The sequence below is a fragment of the Ranitomeya variabilis genome, chromosome 1 (assembly GCF_051348905.1).
Source record: "Ranitomeya variabilis isolate aRanVar5 chromosome 1, aRanVar5.hap1, whole genome shotgun sequence".
NCBI classification, from domain to species: Eukaryota; Metazoa; Chordata; class Amphibia; order Anura; family Dendrobatidae; genus Ranitomeya; species Ranitomeya variabilis.
Genome location: NC_135232.1, coordinates 700,024,877 through 700,042,390, shown reverse-complemented (window position 1 = coordinate 700,042,390; position 17,514 = coordinate 700,024,877). Strand labels below are relative to the sequence as shown.

The following is a 17,514-nucleotide window of genomic DNA, read 5'->3' as shown; positions in this document are numbered from 1 at the left end:
CGGCAGGGACCTCACCAACTAAAGTAGCGCAAGTAGAAAAGGCTTACGGACCTCACCTGGGAGAGGGATCTCCTATTGTCTCCAAGCCGGCCGGACCACAGCTACCCTGCACTTGGTACCCTGGACTGAGGACTGCTATCATCAGTAAACCAGGTAAAGACTGCAAACCTGTGTCCTCGTTCTTTGCCATACCATCCACCACACCATCGGTGCCCTACACCTGGGAAGCCCTGGGGACTTGTGGGAAGCGTCACCATCTAGCCGCCATACCATCACCCCAGAGGACCACTTTAAGCTGCATCGGTCCCAACTGACCGAACACCACAGGTGGCGTCACGAACAATAGACTTTATCCACAATACCCCTTAAAAGACATTTCCCCTTTAATTGGGTGCCCAGGGCCACGGACCGGGTTGCAGCCACCGTGACATCTCCTTTAAGACAGGACCCGATACCGAGTGCCCCACGGCCCTGGAGGGCTTTCCATATGACCATGTGATATTTCAGTTTTTCTTTTTTAATAAATTTGTAAACATTTCAACAGTTCTGTTTTTTTCAGTCCAGATAGGGTGCAGAATGTACATTAATGAGAAAAAAATGAACTTATTTGAATGTACCAAATGGCTGCAATGAAACAAAGAGTGAAAAATTTAAAGGGGTCTGAATACTTTCCGTGCCACTGTATATGTATATTTTTTTAGCCCAAAATACATGCATTAAAGTGAGAAAAATAATTTGTCACCTTTTCTTGCGGACGCTGAATCAGGACTGGCGTTATTATCGCCTCCAATATATGTCATTTAAAAAAAAACTCTTGTATTCAAAAGAACAGAATTCCAACTTGTTAACTTATGATTTGAATCTCAATCACGCTAAGCCCAAGGTATAATAAATTAAGAAAATGCTTCTTTTCCACTTCAGCGCTCACACAGGCATAATTCACCTTTACGGAGGTTTACAAGGATGTCAAATGAGGACAAGTCCTTTCTAATGTTCTAGTAAACGACATCCATGCTTTGCATCAGCCATTACCCGAAATGTCACGGCATGAAAGCCCTTCTAATAATGAGAACATTTCATATTCCCACTATGGCTAACTTCTGCACACAGTACTGTGCCTTACCACATGTGGAGCCATTTTTGTATTCCTCAGGATCTGACAGTGATTTGTGATCATGGAGGTGTCCACTCTCTAGGACCACCACCAATCAAAATTAGAAATCTAAAATGTGGGGTATTAAAGAGAACCTGATCATAGATTCATGCTGCCCAAAGTACAGGCATCATAAATCAGCCATCGGCTCCGTATGTTTTAAGTAAAATATTCCCTGAAAATCTAGTCGACGACTATGCACCTCAGATGACTGTTCTTAGACAGGAGCCTCACCTAGACTGACAGGTCTGTTCTCATGTGTGTACAGGGAAAAACCTGTCAGTCTGGTGGAGTGGTGCAAGCAAAGCTTTTAAACCAGTCCTCAGAGATGGATTGTCTAGTCCTTACCTGGCTCTTAAAAGTATGTGTTACACACCTGTTCAGGGTACCAAGGACTCCGTTTCCTTCCTCTATGTCCGCTGCCATCTGCTGAGCTCCACGTCGAGTTTTGTAAGTTGTCTGGAGTGGATCAATGGCATCATCTCCCTATACTTATTTAAAGGGCCACTGTCACCCCCCTCCAGCCGTTATAAACTAAAAGAGCCACCTTGTGCAGCAGTAATGCTGCATTCTAACAAGGTGGCTCTTTTAGTTTTAGGTTCAAGTATACCCCAAATAAAGCTTTTTTATACTTAGCCACAATACCGGTCTTTAGCCAGGGAGGCGGGTCCTCCCTCCCCAGCTTGAACCGCTACTCTGCCGTCACTCCAATCTTCCTGCGCTTTCGGCGCCACCCCCTCAGCGCTGTTTACGTTTCAAAACAGGCGCCTGCGCTGTGTAGTACTGTGCTGCGCAGGCGCAGTAAGCTCTGGCTGTCTGATGTCCCAGCCAGGCTTGCAGACTACGCCTGCGCGTGCATTGCGGCTAGCCACCTTTGGAATCCCCGCCCCGCACTGTGTTAAGCATTATGCACAGTGCGGGGCGGGGATTCCAAAGGTGGCTGGCCGCAATGCCCGCGCAGGCGCAGTGTGCAAGCCTGGCTGGGACGTCAGACGGCCAGAGCTTACTGCGTCTGCACAGCACAGTACTACACAGCTCAGGCGCCGGTTTTGAAACGATAACAGCGCTGAGGGGGCGGCGCCAAAAGCGCAGGAAGATTGGAGTGACGGCAGAGTAGCGGTACAAGCTGGGGAGTGAGGACCCGCCTCCCTGGCTAAAGACCGGTATTGTGGCTAAGTATCAAAACGCTTTATTTGGGGTATACTTGAACCTAAAACTAAAAGAGCCACCTTGTTAGAATGCAGCATTACTGCTGCACAAGGTGGCTCTTTTAGTTTATAACGGCTGGAGGGGGGTGACAGTGGCCCTTTAAGTTCCATTTACACACACACCCGTGTCTTGGGACTGAGACTTCGGTGTCCCATGTTTTGTTTGTTCCATTACCTGTGCTTGCTGTGTTTTGTGCTTGCATTTTACCCTGCTTGGTTACACTTCATCCATCCTGCAGCCAAGTCCTTGCTGTCTATGTGCCTTTCTATTTGCTGCATCAACGCCCGTGGTACATGTGGCCACATGGACCTAAGGCTTAGAGAGTTTGGTAGAGCCCACTAGGACCCTGGGGTACTCGGGCCGGGTCCAGTGGTCATTAAAGGGGTGGTCATGGTGGCAGTGACCCAGTTCATGGCCCTGGGCTTCCAAGTAAAAGGAGAGGACTTTAAAGGGTTATTTGAATAAAGGGTGTTCGTGACGCCACCTGTGGTATTTGGTCAGGTATAACTGAAGCTGCTTAAAGAGGTCTTCTGGGGGTGATGGCACTGCAGCAAGGATGGTATGGCTTCCCACAGGTGAAGCTGGGTCCCCAGGGCTCCTGGTGTGATAGGTAAAGATGGTGTGATGCCAGAAAGAATCAGAGGGCACAAGGTTGCAGTCTCTTTACCTGTTTACTGGTGGTGAAAAGCCACAGTCCAGGGTACCGATAACAGGTGATGGTGAAGTCCAGGCAGCCTGGAAATGATTAGGGACCCCTTAGCCAGGTGGGATTAGGAGCCTTCCTTGCTGCGCTGTAAGGTGCGTCCCTTGCTGCCTATGGCTTCTTACAAGGTCCTTTCTCTTTCTCTCTCTGTGTCCTAGGACAGTACCCGCATAGCAGGATGCGCGAGGCTCTGGATGCTGGTGTGCCTTCGGGTGTGGGTGCAGGCAAGTAACTTTCAATCTCCTGCCCTCCGGTTTCTGCTGTGGGGCATACAGTACCACACATCCTCAGACTCCCGGTGTCCGGTTCCTACACTTCAGTGTGGAGGGAGCCCAGTCGCAGCTCTCATCCAGCTCCTCACTTCTCCTGTGCTCCTTCCTCCTACACACTCTCTACAGACTGAACTAACTCCTCCTCCAGGCTAGAACATATATAAAAGGGAGTTCCCCTGAAACTGGATCTAGAGCTCCCCCTTCTGGCCTGGAGTCAGAACATGTTGCATGTACTGGTTACCAGTTAATGGGATCCTTCCTCGCTTCCAAGCATGGCATCACTCTCCCTGTAAAGAAAGCAATGCCACTGTAACAACCGGTTACATGGGGTGTTACAGATCCACCTGACCTTGTGAGCCTAAAGGCCCCGTCTCACATAGCGAGATCGCTAGCGAGATCGCTGCTGAGTCACAAGTTTTGTGACGCCACAGTGACCTCAGTAGCGATCTCGCTATGTTTGACACGTACCAGCGACCAGGCGCCTGCTGTGAGATCGCTGGTCGTGTCGGAATGGCCTGGACCTTTTTTTGGTCATTGAGGTCCCGCTGACATCGCTGAATCGGTGTGTGTGACATGGATTCAGCGATGTCTTCACTGGTAAACAGGGTAAACATCGGGTTACTAAGCGCAGGGCCGCGCTTAGTAACCCGATGTTTACCCTGGTTACCATCGTAAATGTAAAAAACAAACAAACAGTACATACTCACATTCCGGTGTCCGTCAGGTCCCTTGCCGTCTGCTTCCCGCACTGACTGACTGCCGGCCGGAAAGTGAAAGCACAGCACAGCGGTGACGTCACCGCTCTGCTGTTAGGGCCGGCGCTCAGTCAGTGCAGGAAGCGGACGCCGGAGGACGCGAAGGTGAGTATGTACTGTTTGTTATTTTACATTTTACACTGGTAACCAGGGTAAACATCGGGTTACTAAGCGCGGCCCTGCGCTTAGCAACCCGATGTTTACCCTGGTTACCCGGGGACCTCGGCATCGTTGGTCGCTGGAGAGCGGTCTGTGTAACAGCTCCCCAGCGACCACACAGCGACTAAACAGCGACGCTGCAGCGATCAGCATCGTTGTCTGTATCGCTGCAGCGTCGCTGTGTGTGACGGGGCCTTAACAGTATGTTTTCACTGAAAAGCTGCATCATTTCAGAGTATAGCATATACGGCTCCCATTGCAGAGCCAGTATGTGATTCATGCTGCCCGCTGTTCAGCACAGCATGAATCTACTATCAGGTTCCCTTTAAATACTGTCAATCATCACTAAAGGTCACAAGGGTCAGACACCCACCTAACACCATTGACATTGTATTCTAGAACTCCCTGTGAAAAATACGCATATGATCAACACAGCGCCACGGACAAACTTTTAACTTTTAATTTGCATTGTAAGGTTTTAGGTCAGCAGGAGACACTCATTTTAACACAGGTAGAGGTCTCGGTGCAATATAAATGTTTATTGCATTTTATTCTCACTTCAACTGAAATTGCTTTCTCTAGCACACTAAGATAATACATTAAACAGTTCTTTCTTCAGGCAAAATTAAACAAAGTAAGTGCACAAAAGGGTGAAAAAACAGAGATGTAGAACCAATATGGTAAAAATGTATAAATGTATTTCATAATATTAAAAGTACACATGCAAAAAAAGGGGAAAGAAAAACAGAACAATACAAAAAAACCCTAGTGCAGTTATTGGAGTGGCCTTTATATACAGAATATTGAATAGACATAATAATACAAAAGGTTTATCCCATACCACATGGCCTACATATATTTGCACACATGCATTCAGAAGGTTAGAAGGGCAAGAAGGAAATGGGATAAAACAAATATCCAATAACAATGTAAAATCCATACCCAATAGTATCCTGCTAGCTCCAACGCACGTTTCGCCTGGACGTGGCTTTTTCAAGGAGTCTCCTTGGAGTTGACTCCTTGAAAAAGCCACGTCCAGGCGAAACATGCGTTGGAGCTAGCAGGATACTATTGGGTATGGATTTTACATTGTTATAGGATATTTGTTTTATCCCATTTCCTTCTTGCCCTTCTAACCTTCTGAATGCATGTGTGCAAATATATGTAGGCCATGTGGTATGGGATATACCTTTTGTATTATTATGTCTATTCAATATTCTGTATATAAAGCCCACTCCAATAACTGCACTAGGGTTTTTTTGTATTGTTCTGTTTTTCTTTCCCCTTTTTTTGTATGTGTACTTTTAATATTATGAAATAAATTTATATATTTTTACCATATTGGTTCTACATCTCTGTTTTTTCACCCTTTTGTTTGAGTAGGTGATATTAGTTATATGGGGTGATACCTAATATATATATTTATACCTTACTGATTGTATAGTTGTATTCAAAGTAAGTGCACAGTCAAACCAATCTCAGTGTTGCATGCAGTAGGCGCTCTAGCAACTTGGAAATCTTTCACCACTAAACACAGTTGTTCACCTCCAACACAGATCATCCTTTGAGCTGTCTCAGCTGCCTTTTAACAACCCTGTAAGGCCCGGGCTGAAATATGGGAGCGGCCTTTCCCACCCATGATTTCTGATCACTCCTAAATCCCGGACCCTGAATCCAATCAAACAAACAACTTAGTATACAGACTGTTTTTATTTTGAAAATCATTATGGTGTCTGCAGTATTGGAGATCCACACTTCCTTTCTTTTTTGTCTATACAGTGAGTGCAGCAGGGTGTGTGAGCTGTTTGGCTGCTGCACTCAATGGGAAATAATGGTGGGAAAATTGTCAATAGAGTTTACATAGGCAGATTCAGGACAGCTGAGCAATGGGATAATGAGGGGATCAATGCTAGTTCAGGTCTATTTTACACCAGCAACTGCAAACTGTGGATGAATGATAGGTAATAAAATTGCTTGATCGACATACAGTTTTCATATCCTAAACAGCAGAGATGCACAGATTGATTGGTGGAACTCTGGGGCTCACGAATCTGCTCTCTTTTGGGATCAGCTTTGGACACAAAAATAACATCACACCAGCCTGACAAGTCAGAGGCCACACTAGGCATCCTTGTAGATAAGGAAAGCCTCCTGTCCAGAGACCACGGACCTGACCAATGAACGGGAATCTTGCAAATCGATTTGCCATCTCTAGTTGGCAGCACAGAAATCATGCCATTGGCTCCACAAATGTGCTTTGGCACTTTTGTTAGTGTATTGCTGCCATGATTACATGAGTCAGTGGTCAGAAAAAAGCATTCTTATGAATGTTTATTCAACCTCCTGTTTGCCCATGTAAATTGGTTTTAATACAGTCCCTAAGCATTCGTGGGGTACTGGCCTTCCTCCACAACTAGAAAGTGTCAAAGGATCTGTATACAAAGACTTCTCAAATTTTACACTGTCATTACCCCAACTTACCTATGCCTCCATAAGTATGCTCATCATCTAATAATAATGAGATGACTCTACAGACTCGGCCCCAGTCTATTCAGCAAAGTTAACAAGTTAGGTGAGGAAAACAGAAACTAAGTTTCGAGCAACCAGTGTTAAACCTAGAGTTTGTGATGTTCACGTTTGGTATTTTAAAACTAAGATTTCCTGAATATTGGAAATGTTTGCATGCCATAAAATACACTTTCAGAGCTGCGACTTGAGACCGTCGTCATTATTAATGCAACTCCATGTCTATAGGAAACCAGTTACATTGCTTTCATTATTCCATTCCAAAAGGAGGAGAAAACATCCACGCTGCCATGAATTATTTATTTTGGTGATGTATCGCGTAAGAGAATCGAGAACAAAATAAGATATCAAATTCTAGTTTAGTTACTGTCAAAAACTGAAAGATGAACAAGCAATAACGGTCCCGAGTACAAAATACGAGTGGCATATGTCTGAATATACAACTCGGATATTGCCTTTTTCTCACTTGTGGCGGTAATTAAACTGAATACCTCAATCAAACCATAAATTTATAGATCAAAGTTTGCAGCTCGTCTTGGACGTGAAGAAGAAGGTTGTAAATTGCGACTAGATGCTTATTTAAATCCAGTTCAGGAAGGCTATACCGTGATCAGTGTATTCAACACCATTCTCCTGAAGTGGGACGTGCTCGAAAAGGATGCGAATCCTGAAACTAGCTGTCGCTTTGAATGAAAGCTGACTAATTCACCTGACTTTAATTCATTGCAGGAACTGCTTAAGAGCAATAGAGAAGGGAACTGTCAGAAAAGCTTCTTCACCGGAAAAGTGCAGCTGCCACAATTCATTTACGCTTTATCTTCCCCCTTTTATTTTTGGATGTATGAAAGGCTTAATTATGTCATGTTAGAAAATCTTGTCTACAGGGATGAGGTTTTTTTTTTCCTTTCTGAGAACAACAGTGAAGCAAATTAGCATAGCTAAAGAGAAGATTGTTTGTGGAGGGTGAAATGTTGCAGATTGCTCCTTGTCCACTGTACCTTTGGCTGAAAAGAAAGTAAAGTAGCCGCCAATAATTCAGCGCAGTTTTCATAGATTATTAAATGGCCGCTAGCCTTGTATATCATCAGTATCAAAGGAATGAGTTTTTTCATAACTAAACCCAACCAAAATATAAACTGCAGCCAAACACTGAGCTCAGACGGCACCATACGTCTTGTGATAGGCTGCAGCCATCAAGTGCTATAGTCATGATGTCACAACTACAGCTCGGTAAGGCCTCTTTCACACTTCAGTTTTTTGGCGTCAGTCTAAAACCGTCATTTTCCTCAAAAAACGGATCCGTTTTTATTTTCGATGGATCCGTTTTTTCCCCCATAGACTTGCATTAACGACGGATTGTGACGGATGGCCATCCGTTCTATCCGTCATGCGACGGATCCGTTGAAATTTGGCGGACGTTGTCTAGACATCGACGGACTTTGTAACGTTTTTTGTCGCCGCCTAATTAACGGTCCGCGACGGATCCGTCGCGTCCGTCATTTTATAGAATGGGTGCCTATGGACGAAGGATCCGTCGCGATCCGTTCTTTGGTGGATCCGTCGCCCCAATCCGTTTTTTTAACTGAGCATGCTCCAAAAAGTTGATACTTTTCCCAGACAACCCCAAAACTATATAAACAGGACAGGTGGGCCTCATTTTTCAATGTGCCATCAAGAGAGAACACAGATCCTGCCAGCAAGAGACATCCTGCCAGCAAGAGACATCCTGCCAGCGAGAGAGATCCTGCCAGCGAGAGATCCTGCCAGTGAGACATACCCTGCCAGCGAGACATACCCTGCCAGCGAGACATACCCGCTAGCAAGAGAGACCCTGCCAGAGACTGCTATGTGAGTACTGCCATCCAGCGTGTGTGTGTGCCTGCCTTGCATGTGTTTTATTTTTCATACTGTGCTGGTATTTTTAATGGCTGTGCTGTGACGTGTGTGTGTGTATGCCGTGTGATGTGTGCCAGACCGCCTGCCTGCCTGACATGTGTTTTATTTTTCATACTGTGCTGGTATTTTTAATGGCTGTGATGTGACGTGTGTGTGTGTTTGTAAATGCTGTGTGATGTGTTCTGCATTTTTTGGTGATTTTTCATACGTTAACATACTGTACTGGTATTTCAAATAAAGAGCAGTGTAGCTCCTACTGTCCAAACAAAAAAAAAAGAAAAAAAAAAATTTGTAATAAAAATTACACAAAACTGTCCGTAGTATGATTTCAAGATAAATTTAAAACTGGTCTACATTCAATAAAGGTGTTTGAGGTTCTATATCTAAATGCAGAATGCAAACCTTTGGTATACAAAATGTTATCTGGTTATAACTAGGGTAACCATAATTATCATTTTTGGGTATTGGTATTTTAACTTTGAATGAGGGAATTTTTTTTATAAGGTTGAAACTGTCTCTGAAAGAAAGAGGTGAAGATCCTGTGGTGACGTCATCACTTTCATAGGGCTTTCAGCATTTATCAGCTCCGCCTCCTGATCACATGACGATGAGGTCACATCAGGTCCTTCAGCTCTCAGCAGCTCATTCCTGGTTGTGTGCAGCTCGTGTTATCTGGTATCAACCAGCAGCAGATTTCTGGTTCCTGCTGTTCTGGTGAGATGTGGAGAGAGGGCAGAATGTGGAGATGGATGGGGCAGGATGTGGAGATGGATGGGGCAGGATGTGGAGATGGATGGGGCAGGATGTGGAGATGGATGGGGCAGAATGTGGAGATGGATGGGGCAGGATGTGGAGATGGATGGGGCAGAATGTGGAGATGGATGGGGCAGGATGTGGAGATGGATGGGGCAGAATGTGGAGATGGATGGGGCAGGATGTGGAGATGGATGGGGCAGAATGTGGAGATGGATGGGGCAGGATGTGGAGATGGATGGGGCAGAATGTGGAGATGGATGGGGCAGGATGTGGAGATGGATGGGGCAGAATGTGGAGATGGATGGGGCAGGATGTGGATTTGGGTGGAAAATATTTTGGCGGGGGGGCCCCATTTGGAAGTTCGCACCGGGGCCCATAACTTTGTAGTTACGCCACTTTATAGTAGCTTAGAACTGTCTTTATACTTGCAGATTCTAGGGACCAAGACGACGCAGGCAGACCCCCCAAAGTTTTGAAAACATGTACCGTAAGTATAAAGTCCCGAAAAGCTGCGTCTATCCTTTTGTATAGTAGCTTAGAACGCTCTTTATACTTGCAGATTCTAGGGACCAAGACAGACTCAGGCAGAATGTCTTCATCTGAGAGCCCCCCCCCCCCCCCTCACATCGTCAGGCACCTGAGGTTTTTTTTTTTTTATTCCTAAATATTTTTTGGTACATCTCTGGTAATGTTTTTGAACCCTATATGTATTTATTCTGTTTTCACAGGAAGAAGAAGGAGGAGCAGCAGCAGCAGAGGAGCTTCATGAAGGAGACGGACAGGGTGGAGAAATGAGAGGAGCGGGAGCGCATAGTGTAAGTTTTGCAGATACAGATCCTCACATAAAACACACTACACTCAACACAAACATTCAGCACAGCACACACACAGTACATATGCCTCCATCCAAGCACATAATTTATTTCTTATTTTTTTTTTTTTATTAGTCTTCACAATCCGGGGCTCGACGTAGAGTTCCTCAGAGCACCTACCATAGTCGTCGGAATGCTAGGCGCGGCAGTCACCGCAGAGTAAGTTCCTTTTTTGGTTTGGTGTTTAGCAAACTGTAAAATTCATGTGTTATAATCTTTCCCTTTTTATTTTATTTTTTTTTTTTGTTAAAAGGCTTCACAGAGTGCTCCCGAACAGGATGAGGAAGAGGGCGAGGGCATAGATGTGGACACCCTCACCCAAGCGGTCCAAAGTCGGGAGCCGCTATGGAAGATGTCGGACCGCCGCCATGCTGACCAGTACGTCACCCGACGGCTATGGGAGGAAGTGTGCAATGCTGTCATTGATAACTGGGAGGAACTCGATGCTGGGGCCCAGGATCTAGCACATAAGTATTCACAGTTCATTAACGTGTGTTAGCATGATTTAATGTGTTGTATAGTAACCTTTTTTTGCTTTCTCTTTCCAGGTAACAGGGTAATCGTGCGGTGGCGGTCACTGAGGGATCGCTTTAAGAGGGAGTTCAATAAGGAGGTGCAGGCCCCGAGTGGATCTAGAGGACGCAGGAGCAGGTATAAGCATTCCAGAGCCCTGTCGTTCCTCCGGTCGACGCTGCTGAGCAGAAGGTAAATATTCAACACCACAAGTTTTCAGTCAAACTGTTAAAATGTGTAACCTTCTATTTTTTTTGGCAGCAAGGGCAATTGTAATATCAAGATACTAATTTTTTTGTTTGTTTCTTCTTTAACAGTACTGTCAGCAGCACTCGGGAGCCTGCATCAGAGTTGCACCCCTCTGGAGCGATCCCTCAGGGGTCCGCCACCGTGGACCACGTCGACCCTTCTGTGTCTGCACCTTCCCTTTTGTGTGATCCCTCGGCCCCATCCACCAGCGCTGGAGCAGCAGGGCGGACTTCGTCACTTGAAGCTGCAGGTGATGAGATGGAGTTCCCTTTACCCCACCCCTCTGACACTGCCGCAACATCTAGACCACCATTGGGGTCAGGACGGCAGCGCCAGAGAGGTCAGGAAAGGAGCTATGCGCCTGAATTTTTGCATTTGAATGCAGCCTTCCAGAATGCCATCAAGCTTTTGGGTGAGCAAACGTCTGCTGGTTACAATATGCTTCACAAATGCATATTGGAACTCAGCAGTCGTCTGGATAGGATGCAGTCAGATGCAAACCAGTCACCAAGACACTGCTTTTTTCAGTCAGTCCTCAGGCACATGGAGAATCTAACTCCTGACCTGCAGATGCATGTGATGCAAGGCTGCCACACTGCTCTAGTGCAGGCGATGTCCCAAGCCCCTCCACCCACCCTTCATGTTTCAACACCTTTCCCCTCTCAAGTCGCCGTCTATCCTCCCGTCCGTCCTCCTCCCGTCCATTCTCCTCCCGTCCATCCTTCTCCCGTCCATCCTCCTCCCGTCCATCCTACTCCTTCGCCATACCTTTCTTCCCCCCTCAGTATTTCCCAGTTCCTACCTTCCCCTTTCCATTCTTCCCCTTTAACTTCACCGTTCCCACCCCCACCAACACCTTCACCATACCTCCCACAGACCACATCTGGACCTCAACTCCCTGCCCAACCTCATGTTTTCACCACCCATTCCACTTCTGTTCCTCCCCGTGATGTCCTGTCCCCCCCTATCGACGTGGCCCGCCCTGTCAGCCCCTCCGCTACTATCTCCACCCCAAATTATGAGAACCTTTAAAAACTGTATGTAAATAAATAAAACTTTTTGTGGTTTAAAAACAATTTTATTGTCTCTCTTTTTAAAAAAAACAAAAACAAAACTGTATTAAAACCACCAAGGTTATGGTAATAGTAAACATTACAAAATGTTTAAAGGGTACCGGTACAAAACATACAAAATACAGCAAGGTTAACCAAACAAAAAAATGGTATTTTTACAAGTTTGAAAAAAAATTTTTTTAAAACCATTTGATACTGCCAGTCAACTGATCCTGCAGGAGACATGAAGTAGTCTGCAAAATTGTCCCGCATTCTGGAGACTGCTACTGGACTGCAAAAAGTTGTGTTGTGGTAGTCCGGCAAGGTGCTTTCTGAAACATTATCCTCCAGGGAAACATGTTCTTTTGATAAAACAAAATTGTGAAGTACCACGCAGGCCTTCACCACATCATCGACAGTTTCAGTCTGCAGTTTAATGGCAGTTAGTAGCACTCTCCATTTGGCAGTAAGGATGCCAAAAGCACATTCCACTACTCTTCGTGCTCTGGTTAAACGGTAATTGAAAATTTTCTTCCTCTGGGTCAGTCCACTACTTCCAAAGGGTTTAAGCAAATGTGGGGAAAGCTGGAAGGCGTCATCTCCAAAGCAAACAAATGGTAACGGTGGACCGGTGGTTCCAGGGAGAGGTCTAGGGGGCGGAAAATCAAATGTCTCTCCATACAACCGACGCCCCATTGGTGAACTTTTAAAAATCTGTGAGTCATTTGCGCGTCCATACGCACCGATATCCACAGCGATGAACTTACAGTGTGCGTCGGCTATGGCCATCAAAACAATTGAAAAGTACTTCTTATAATTGTAGAATTCTGATCCAGAGCCAGAAGGTTTGACGATCCTTATACACTCACCGGCCACTTTATTAGGTACACCATGCTAGTAACGGGTTGGACCCCCTTTTGCCTTCAGAACTGCCTCAATTCTTCGTGGCATAGATTCAGCAAGGTGCTGGAAGCATTCCTCAGAGATTTTGGTCCATATTGACATGATGGCATCACACAGTTGCCGCATATTTGTCGGCTGCACATCCCAAATATGCTCCATACAAGGCAGGATGGATCCATGCTTTCATGTTGTTTACGCCAAATTCTGACCCTACCATCCGAATGTCGCAGCAGAAATCGAGACTCATCAGACCAAGCAACGTTTTTCCAATCTTCTACTGTCCAATTTCGATGAGCTTGTACAAATTGTAGCCTCAGTTTCCTGTTCTTAGCTGAAAGGAGTGGTACCCGGTGTGGTCTTCTGCTGCTGTAGCCCATCTGCCTCAAAGTTCGACGCACTGTGCGTTCAGAGATGCTTTTAGGCCTACCTTGGTTGTAACGGGTGGCGATTTGAGTCACTGCTCCCTTTCTATCAGCTCGAACCAGTCTGCCCATTCTCCTCTGACCTCTGGCATCAACAAGGCATTTCCGCCCACAGAACTGCCGCTCACTGGATTTTTTTTCTTTTTCGGACCATTCTCTGTAAACCCTAGAGATGGTTGTGCGTGAAAATCCCAGTAGATCAGCAGTTTCTGAAATACTCAGACCAGCCCTTCTGGCATCAACAACCATGCCACGTTCAAAGGCACTCAAATCACCTTTCTTCCCCATACTGATGCTCGGTTTGAACTGCAGGAGATTGTCTTGACCATGTCTACATGCCTAAATGCACTGAGTTGCCGCCATGTGATTGGCTGATTAGAAATTAAGTGTTAACAAGAAGTTGGACAGGTGTACCTAATAAAGTGGCCGGTGAGTGTATGTTTCCCATCAACTGCGCCGACACAATTTGGGAACTGGCATATTTGTTGAAAATTTTGTGCAATCTCCAGCCACCTCTCCTGTGATGGCTCTGGAATATATTCCACTTGTAAGCACTCCCACAGTGCCCGGCAGGTATCTCTGATGATCCCGGAAATGGTGGATATCCCAAGCCTAAACTGAAAATGTAGCGATGAGAACGACTCTCCAGTTGCAAGGAATCTGTTAACAAAAGGAAAAGACAATAATTAAAAAAACTTCAAAAAACATCATTACAGTTATAAGTCTGATGAATGAGAAAAATTAAAAAAAAATAAAATAAAAAATAACTTACCGAATAGTCACCATGAGACGCTCCGCTGGTGATATGGAGAAACGCATCTGGGTGTCTCGTCTCCGTATAGAGTCTTCCACATGACCCAATAAAATTTCGAAATTTTCAGCCTTCATCCTCACATAGTTGAAGAACTTCTGAGGGTTTTCCCTCAGTTCAATGTAAAGTGTTGAATAAACACCACGGGTCATGCGTTGGGCTGTGATGGGATGGATCCACAGCCTTCTCTTCCGCCGCTGCCGCAGGATCCGAAGGCTTCCCTCCTCCTTGTCCCGAACGATGACTGCCAACCGATTTGCCTCAAAAGTAAAATCCGCACATATCTTCGCTATGTTTGCCAGTACTTGCTCCATCGCTGCCACTTTCTCTAATAAACCCTTTCAAAGATGTGATGTAAATACACAGTATATATAGTTTTCCAGTAATTTCCAGTAGCCAATCACATTGAGATCCTCCCTTTTTAAAAAACGGATCCGTCAAAAAACGGATCCAACGGATGAAAAAACGGACACAACGGTTCCAACGGATCCGTTTTTTTGACGGATCAGTATAACTGATCCGCCAGAAAAACGGATCCGTTGGAACCGTTTTTTCAACAGTTTTTACGGATCCGTCGATCCGTCACGATGTCGGAGGTGACTGACGCCAAACGACTGAAGTGTGAAAGAGGCCTAAGTAAACAAAGACAAAGTTGGAGCAGCAGGGGGTAAGCTAAGCTCGTTTTGCTATTTTTCTACCAACACAAACCTACAGAATTTGAAAAAAAAAAGATGGAAACCTCCTTATTTAAATCTCTATCTTTGAACACTATGGTATTTTTTGGTCCAATATTCTAAACTGATTATTGGACACCTGACACGTCCCCTAATGTTATTATTGTGCAGATATAGTGTTAATCTGCAGGTAAATAGACTTACAAGGCTGCCCAGCCACTGCATTGAAACTGCAGTTACCAGGAGAAAATTAACTTTATTCACCTGAGAGCCGCCAGCTTTCAGTCATAGAGATGTGCACTGAGCGGCTTCTGTCATTGCTCACAGCATTGTGAGCGGACACTGTAAACATGCGATGGCGCTTAGATTGACAGATTGCCCTGTAAAAATGCATTGCAGAGCAAGCTGTCAATCAAAGTGACAAAGCATGCTACTGTATACTGAGCGATGACTGTAGTCACATCAGTCACGCCTCTATGACTGAAAGCCGGCAGATCCTGGGAAGAATGAAATTCTTCTCCTGATGGCCATGCTTTTCTGTAAGACAGCATTTGACGAAGATTAGAAACCTGCAATGTCCTGCAACTTTTTAGAGCAATTTGCATTTGAACACTATTAACCTGCAGATTAACTCTGTATCTGAAGGTTAAAGGGTTTGTTCATGCTTGAAGTACAAGTCTTCAGTCACTCTTTGTGACTGCTGACTTGTGAATCCACACAGCGCACAAAGTGAGCACTGTCAGGATTGTCCAGTGCCAATGCTGGGAATAAGTGGTCATGTGACCACAAGTATGCGATTGTACACTCTGGTCTTGCTCAAATCACTTGCACACTTTAGGTAATGTGCACACCATCTCCCAAAGTCAGCACTGGAGGATCTTAACAGAGCGCACTGCAAGTATTCACAAGTCTGCAGTCACATAGAGTGATTTCAGTCTTTTTCTCTAAGACTGGGCAACCCTTTTTTGGGGGACATGACAAGTTCCCTTTTACAAACCAGTTCATTTGCAACTGACACATCATTGCTACCTCCAATAAGAGGCACTAGAGACCCAGTTCACCTCCTTTTTGGAGAGGCTATTTGCATTACACGTTAAGGTAACCCCTGCTATATTTTTAAGGCATTCAAGCATGGACATTCACTAAAATTTTAAGCTTCTATCACTATGTACACAGCTACACTAATTCATGGTTTTGCATTAAAAAAGGCGCCTCTGTAGAAAGCCACTGATTTTCCTTTGGGCTATTGATAAAAAAAAACATATTAGGAGTCAGGAGTGTAAACTGCAGGACAATGGTCAACTAAAACCATTATTCTAATTTTATTTTCCTAAAACAAAACGTTTTTTCAGGACTTTCCCTCCCAAACAGAGAAGAGAACTTTAGACTTTGACCTAATTTTCACCGCTTCAATCATTTTCTTTTGTTTCTTTTTTAGCCAGCCGAAGTAGATGTGCATTAAGGGGGCTGATTGTATATAGTTACAAGCAGTCATTATCTCCACCGAAAGTAATAATTGTCATAACAGTCATTTCTCTTAGAGTTTGTACTGTAAATAGTAATTTTTCTAACTCGGATGAAAAGAAAATACTCCAGAGACTGAGAAAGCTATAAATTATTTTCTTTCGGATAGTTGTAAGGCACTTTGTAATTACCTCGTGTAATCAGAAAGAACGTAACGTGCAGCTTTATAATGATTCTCCAAACAAGAGGAACAATTACTGTAGTGTTTGGGGACTTTTTAAAAGAGAAATCTACATTATGTAAATATCGGCTCATTTTCTTTCATTTTCATGTGTTTGAATGTAACCAAGGCACCGTCTTATGGACTGTGCATGTTCACCCCCTATGTTTGCACAGGGGTTACTGTTTTCTCCAACTCTCCAAAGACATACTTTAGTTACAGGGGTTGTCTCAGACTTTTATATTGATGTCCTTTCCTTATAATAAGTTATCATTATCAGATCGGTTGTGCTGCGACACCCAACACCTCCGCCGATCAGCTGTTTCAGGTGCTGGCAGCGGCATGATGTGATCAGTTGCGGAACAGCACAGCTCCATCAACTGCACAGTGGCCGTGACCGGGTACTGCACATTTTCTACTATTTGAAAGAATGGGAGTGGATCTGTAGTACCCTGCTGTGGCCACTATACAGTTGATGAAACTGTACTGTTCCACACAGCTACTAATCACACCTGGCAGCTGCGAGAATCAGGAACATCTGATTAGTGGGGGTGCCTGATATGAGATCTCCACCGATCAGATTGTGATGGGCTACCACCTATATTAAAGTACTAGACACCCTCTTTAAAGATAACATATAAGAAAAACCAGCCACACATAAATAAATACATTTTTTGAAAATATACTAACTCTGGCATAGCATTTTTGAAATTAGGAGAACTTGAGTTTTTGTATCTAAAAATACCATTTATTAAATGTAAAAAAAGAAACAAAAAATATACGTATCAAACATAGATTAAATAAATTGTGGTCCACGCCATTCAGAGATTCAGTCTCGCGAAATGCGCGTCGGGGAGAGTGGTCGTTCCCTGGACTGACCTTAAATCATTATGGGTAATTAACCT

At 44.7% G+C, this 17,514-nt stretch overlaps 2 protein-coding genes across 3 annotated transcripts; one reads left to right on the top strand and one right to left on the bottom strand.

Moving 5' to 3' along the window:
* The first annotated feature begins 10,067 nt into the window (after nt 1-10,067).
* LOC143817840 (uncharacterized) lies at nt 10,068-12,809 on the top strand. Of its 2 annotated transcripts, XM_077299401.1 has the most exons (3): nt 10,068-10,244; nt 10,377-11,006; nt 11,132-12,809. In XM_077299401.1, the coding sequence occupies exons 2-3, from the start codon at nt 10,810-10,812 to the stop codon at nt 12,093-12,095; spliced, it is 1,161 nt and encodes a 386-aa protein (XP_077155516.1). In that variant the 5' UTR covers nt 10,068-10,244; nt 10,377-10,809; the 3' UTR covers nt 12,096-12,809. The 2 variants fall into 2 exon arrangements, with proteins under 2 accessions (XP_077155516.1, XP_077155454.1); XM_077299339.1 differs by having other exon boundaries at nt 10,078-11,006.
* On the bottom strand, nt 12,711-14,626 carry LOC143798479 (uncharacterized). Its single transcript, XM_077281114.1, has 3 exons — nt 14,213-14,626; nt 13,855-14,100; nt 12,711-12,714 (listed from the first exon to the last, which is right to left on the bottom strand). Exons 1-3 carry the CDS (start codon nt 14,563-14,565, stop codon nt 12,711-12,713), a joined length of 603 nt encoding a protein of 200 aa, XP_077137229.1. The 5' UTR covers nt 14,566-14,626.
* Between the last annotated feature and the right edge of the window lie 2,888 nt (nt 14,627-17,514).

Excerpts from the sequence above, each read along its gene's own strand:
- LOC143817840 (XM_077299401.1), top strand. The coding sequence starts at position 10,810 with ATGTGTTGTATAGTAACCTTTTTTTGCTTTCTCTTTCCAGGTAACAGG. Across the intron at positions 11,007-11,131 it reads TCGACGCTGCTGAGCAGAAG|TACTGTCAGCAGCACTCGGG; the intron begins GTAAATATTCAA and ends CTTCTTTAACAG.
- LOC143798479 (XM_077281114.1), bottom strand. The coding sequence starts at position 14,565 with ATGGAGCAAGTACTGGCAAACATAGCGAAGATATGTGCGGATTTTACT. Across the intron at positions 14,101-14,212 it reads CGTCTCATGGTGACTATTCG|ATTCCTTGCAACTGGAGAGT; the intron begins GTAAGTTATTTT and ends TTTTGTTAACAG.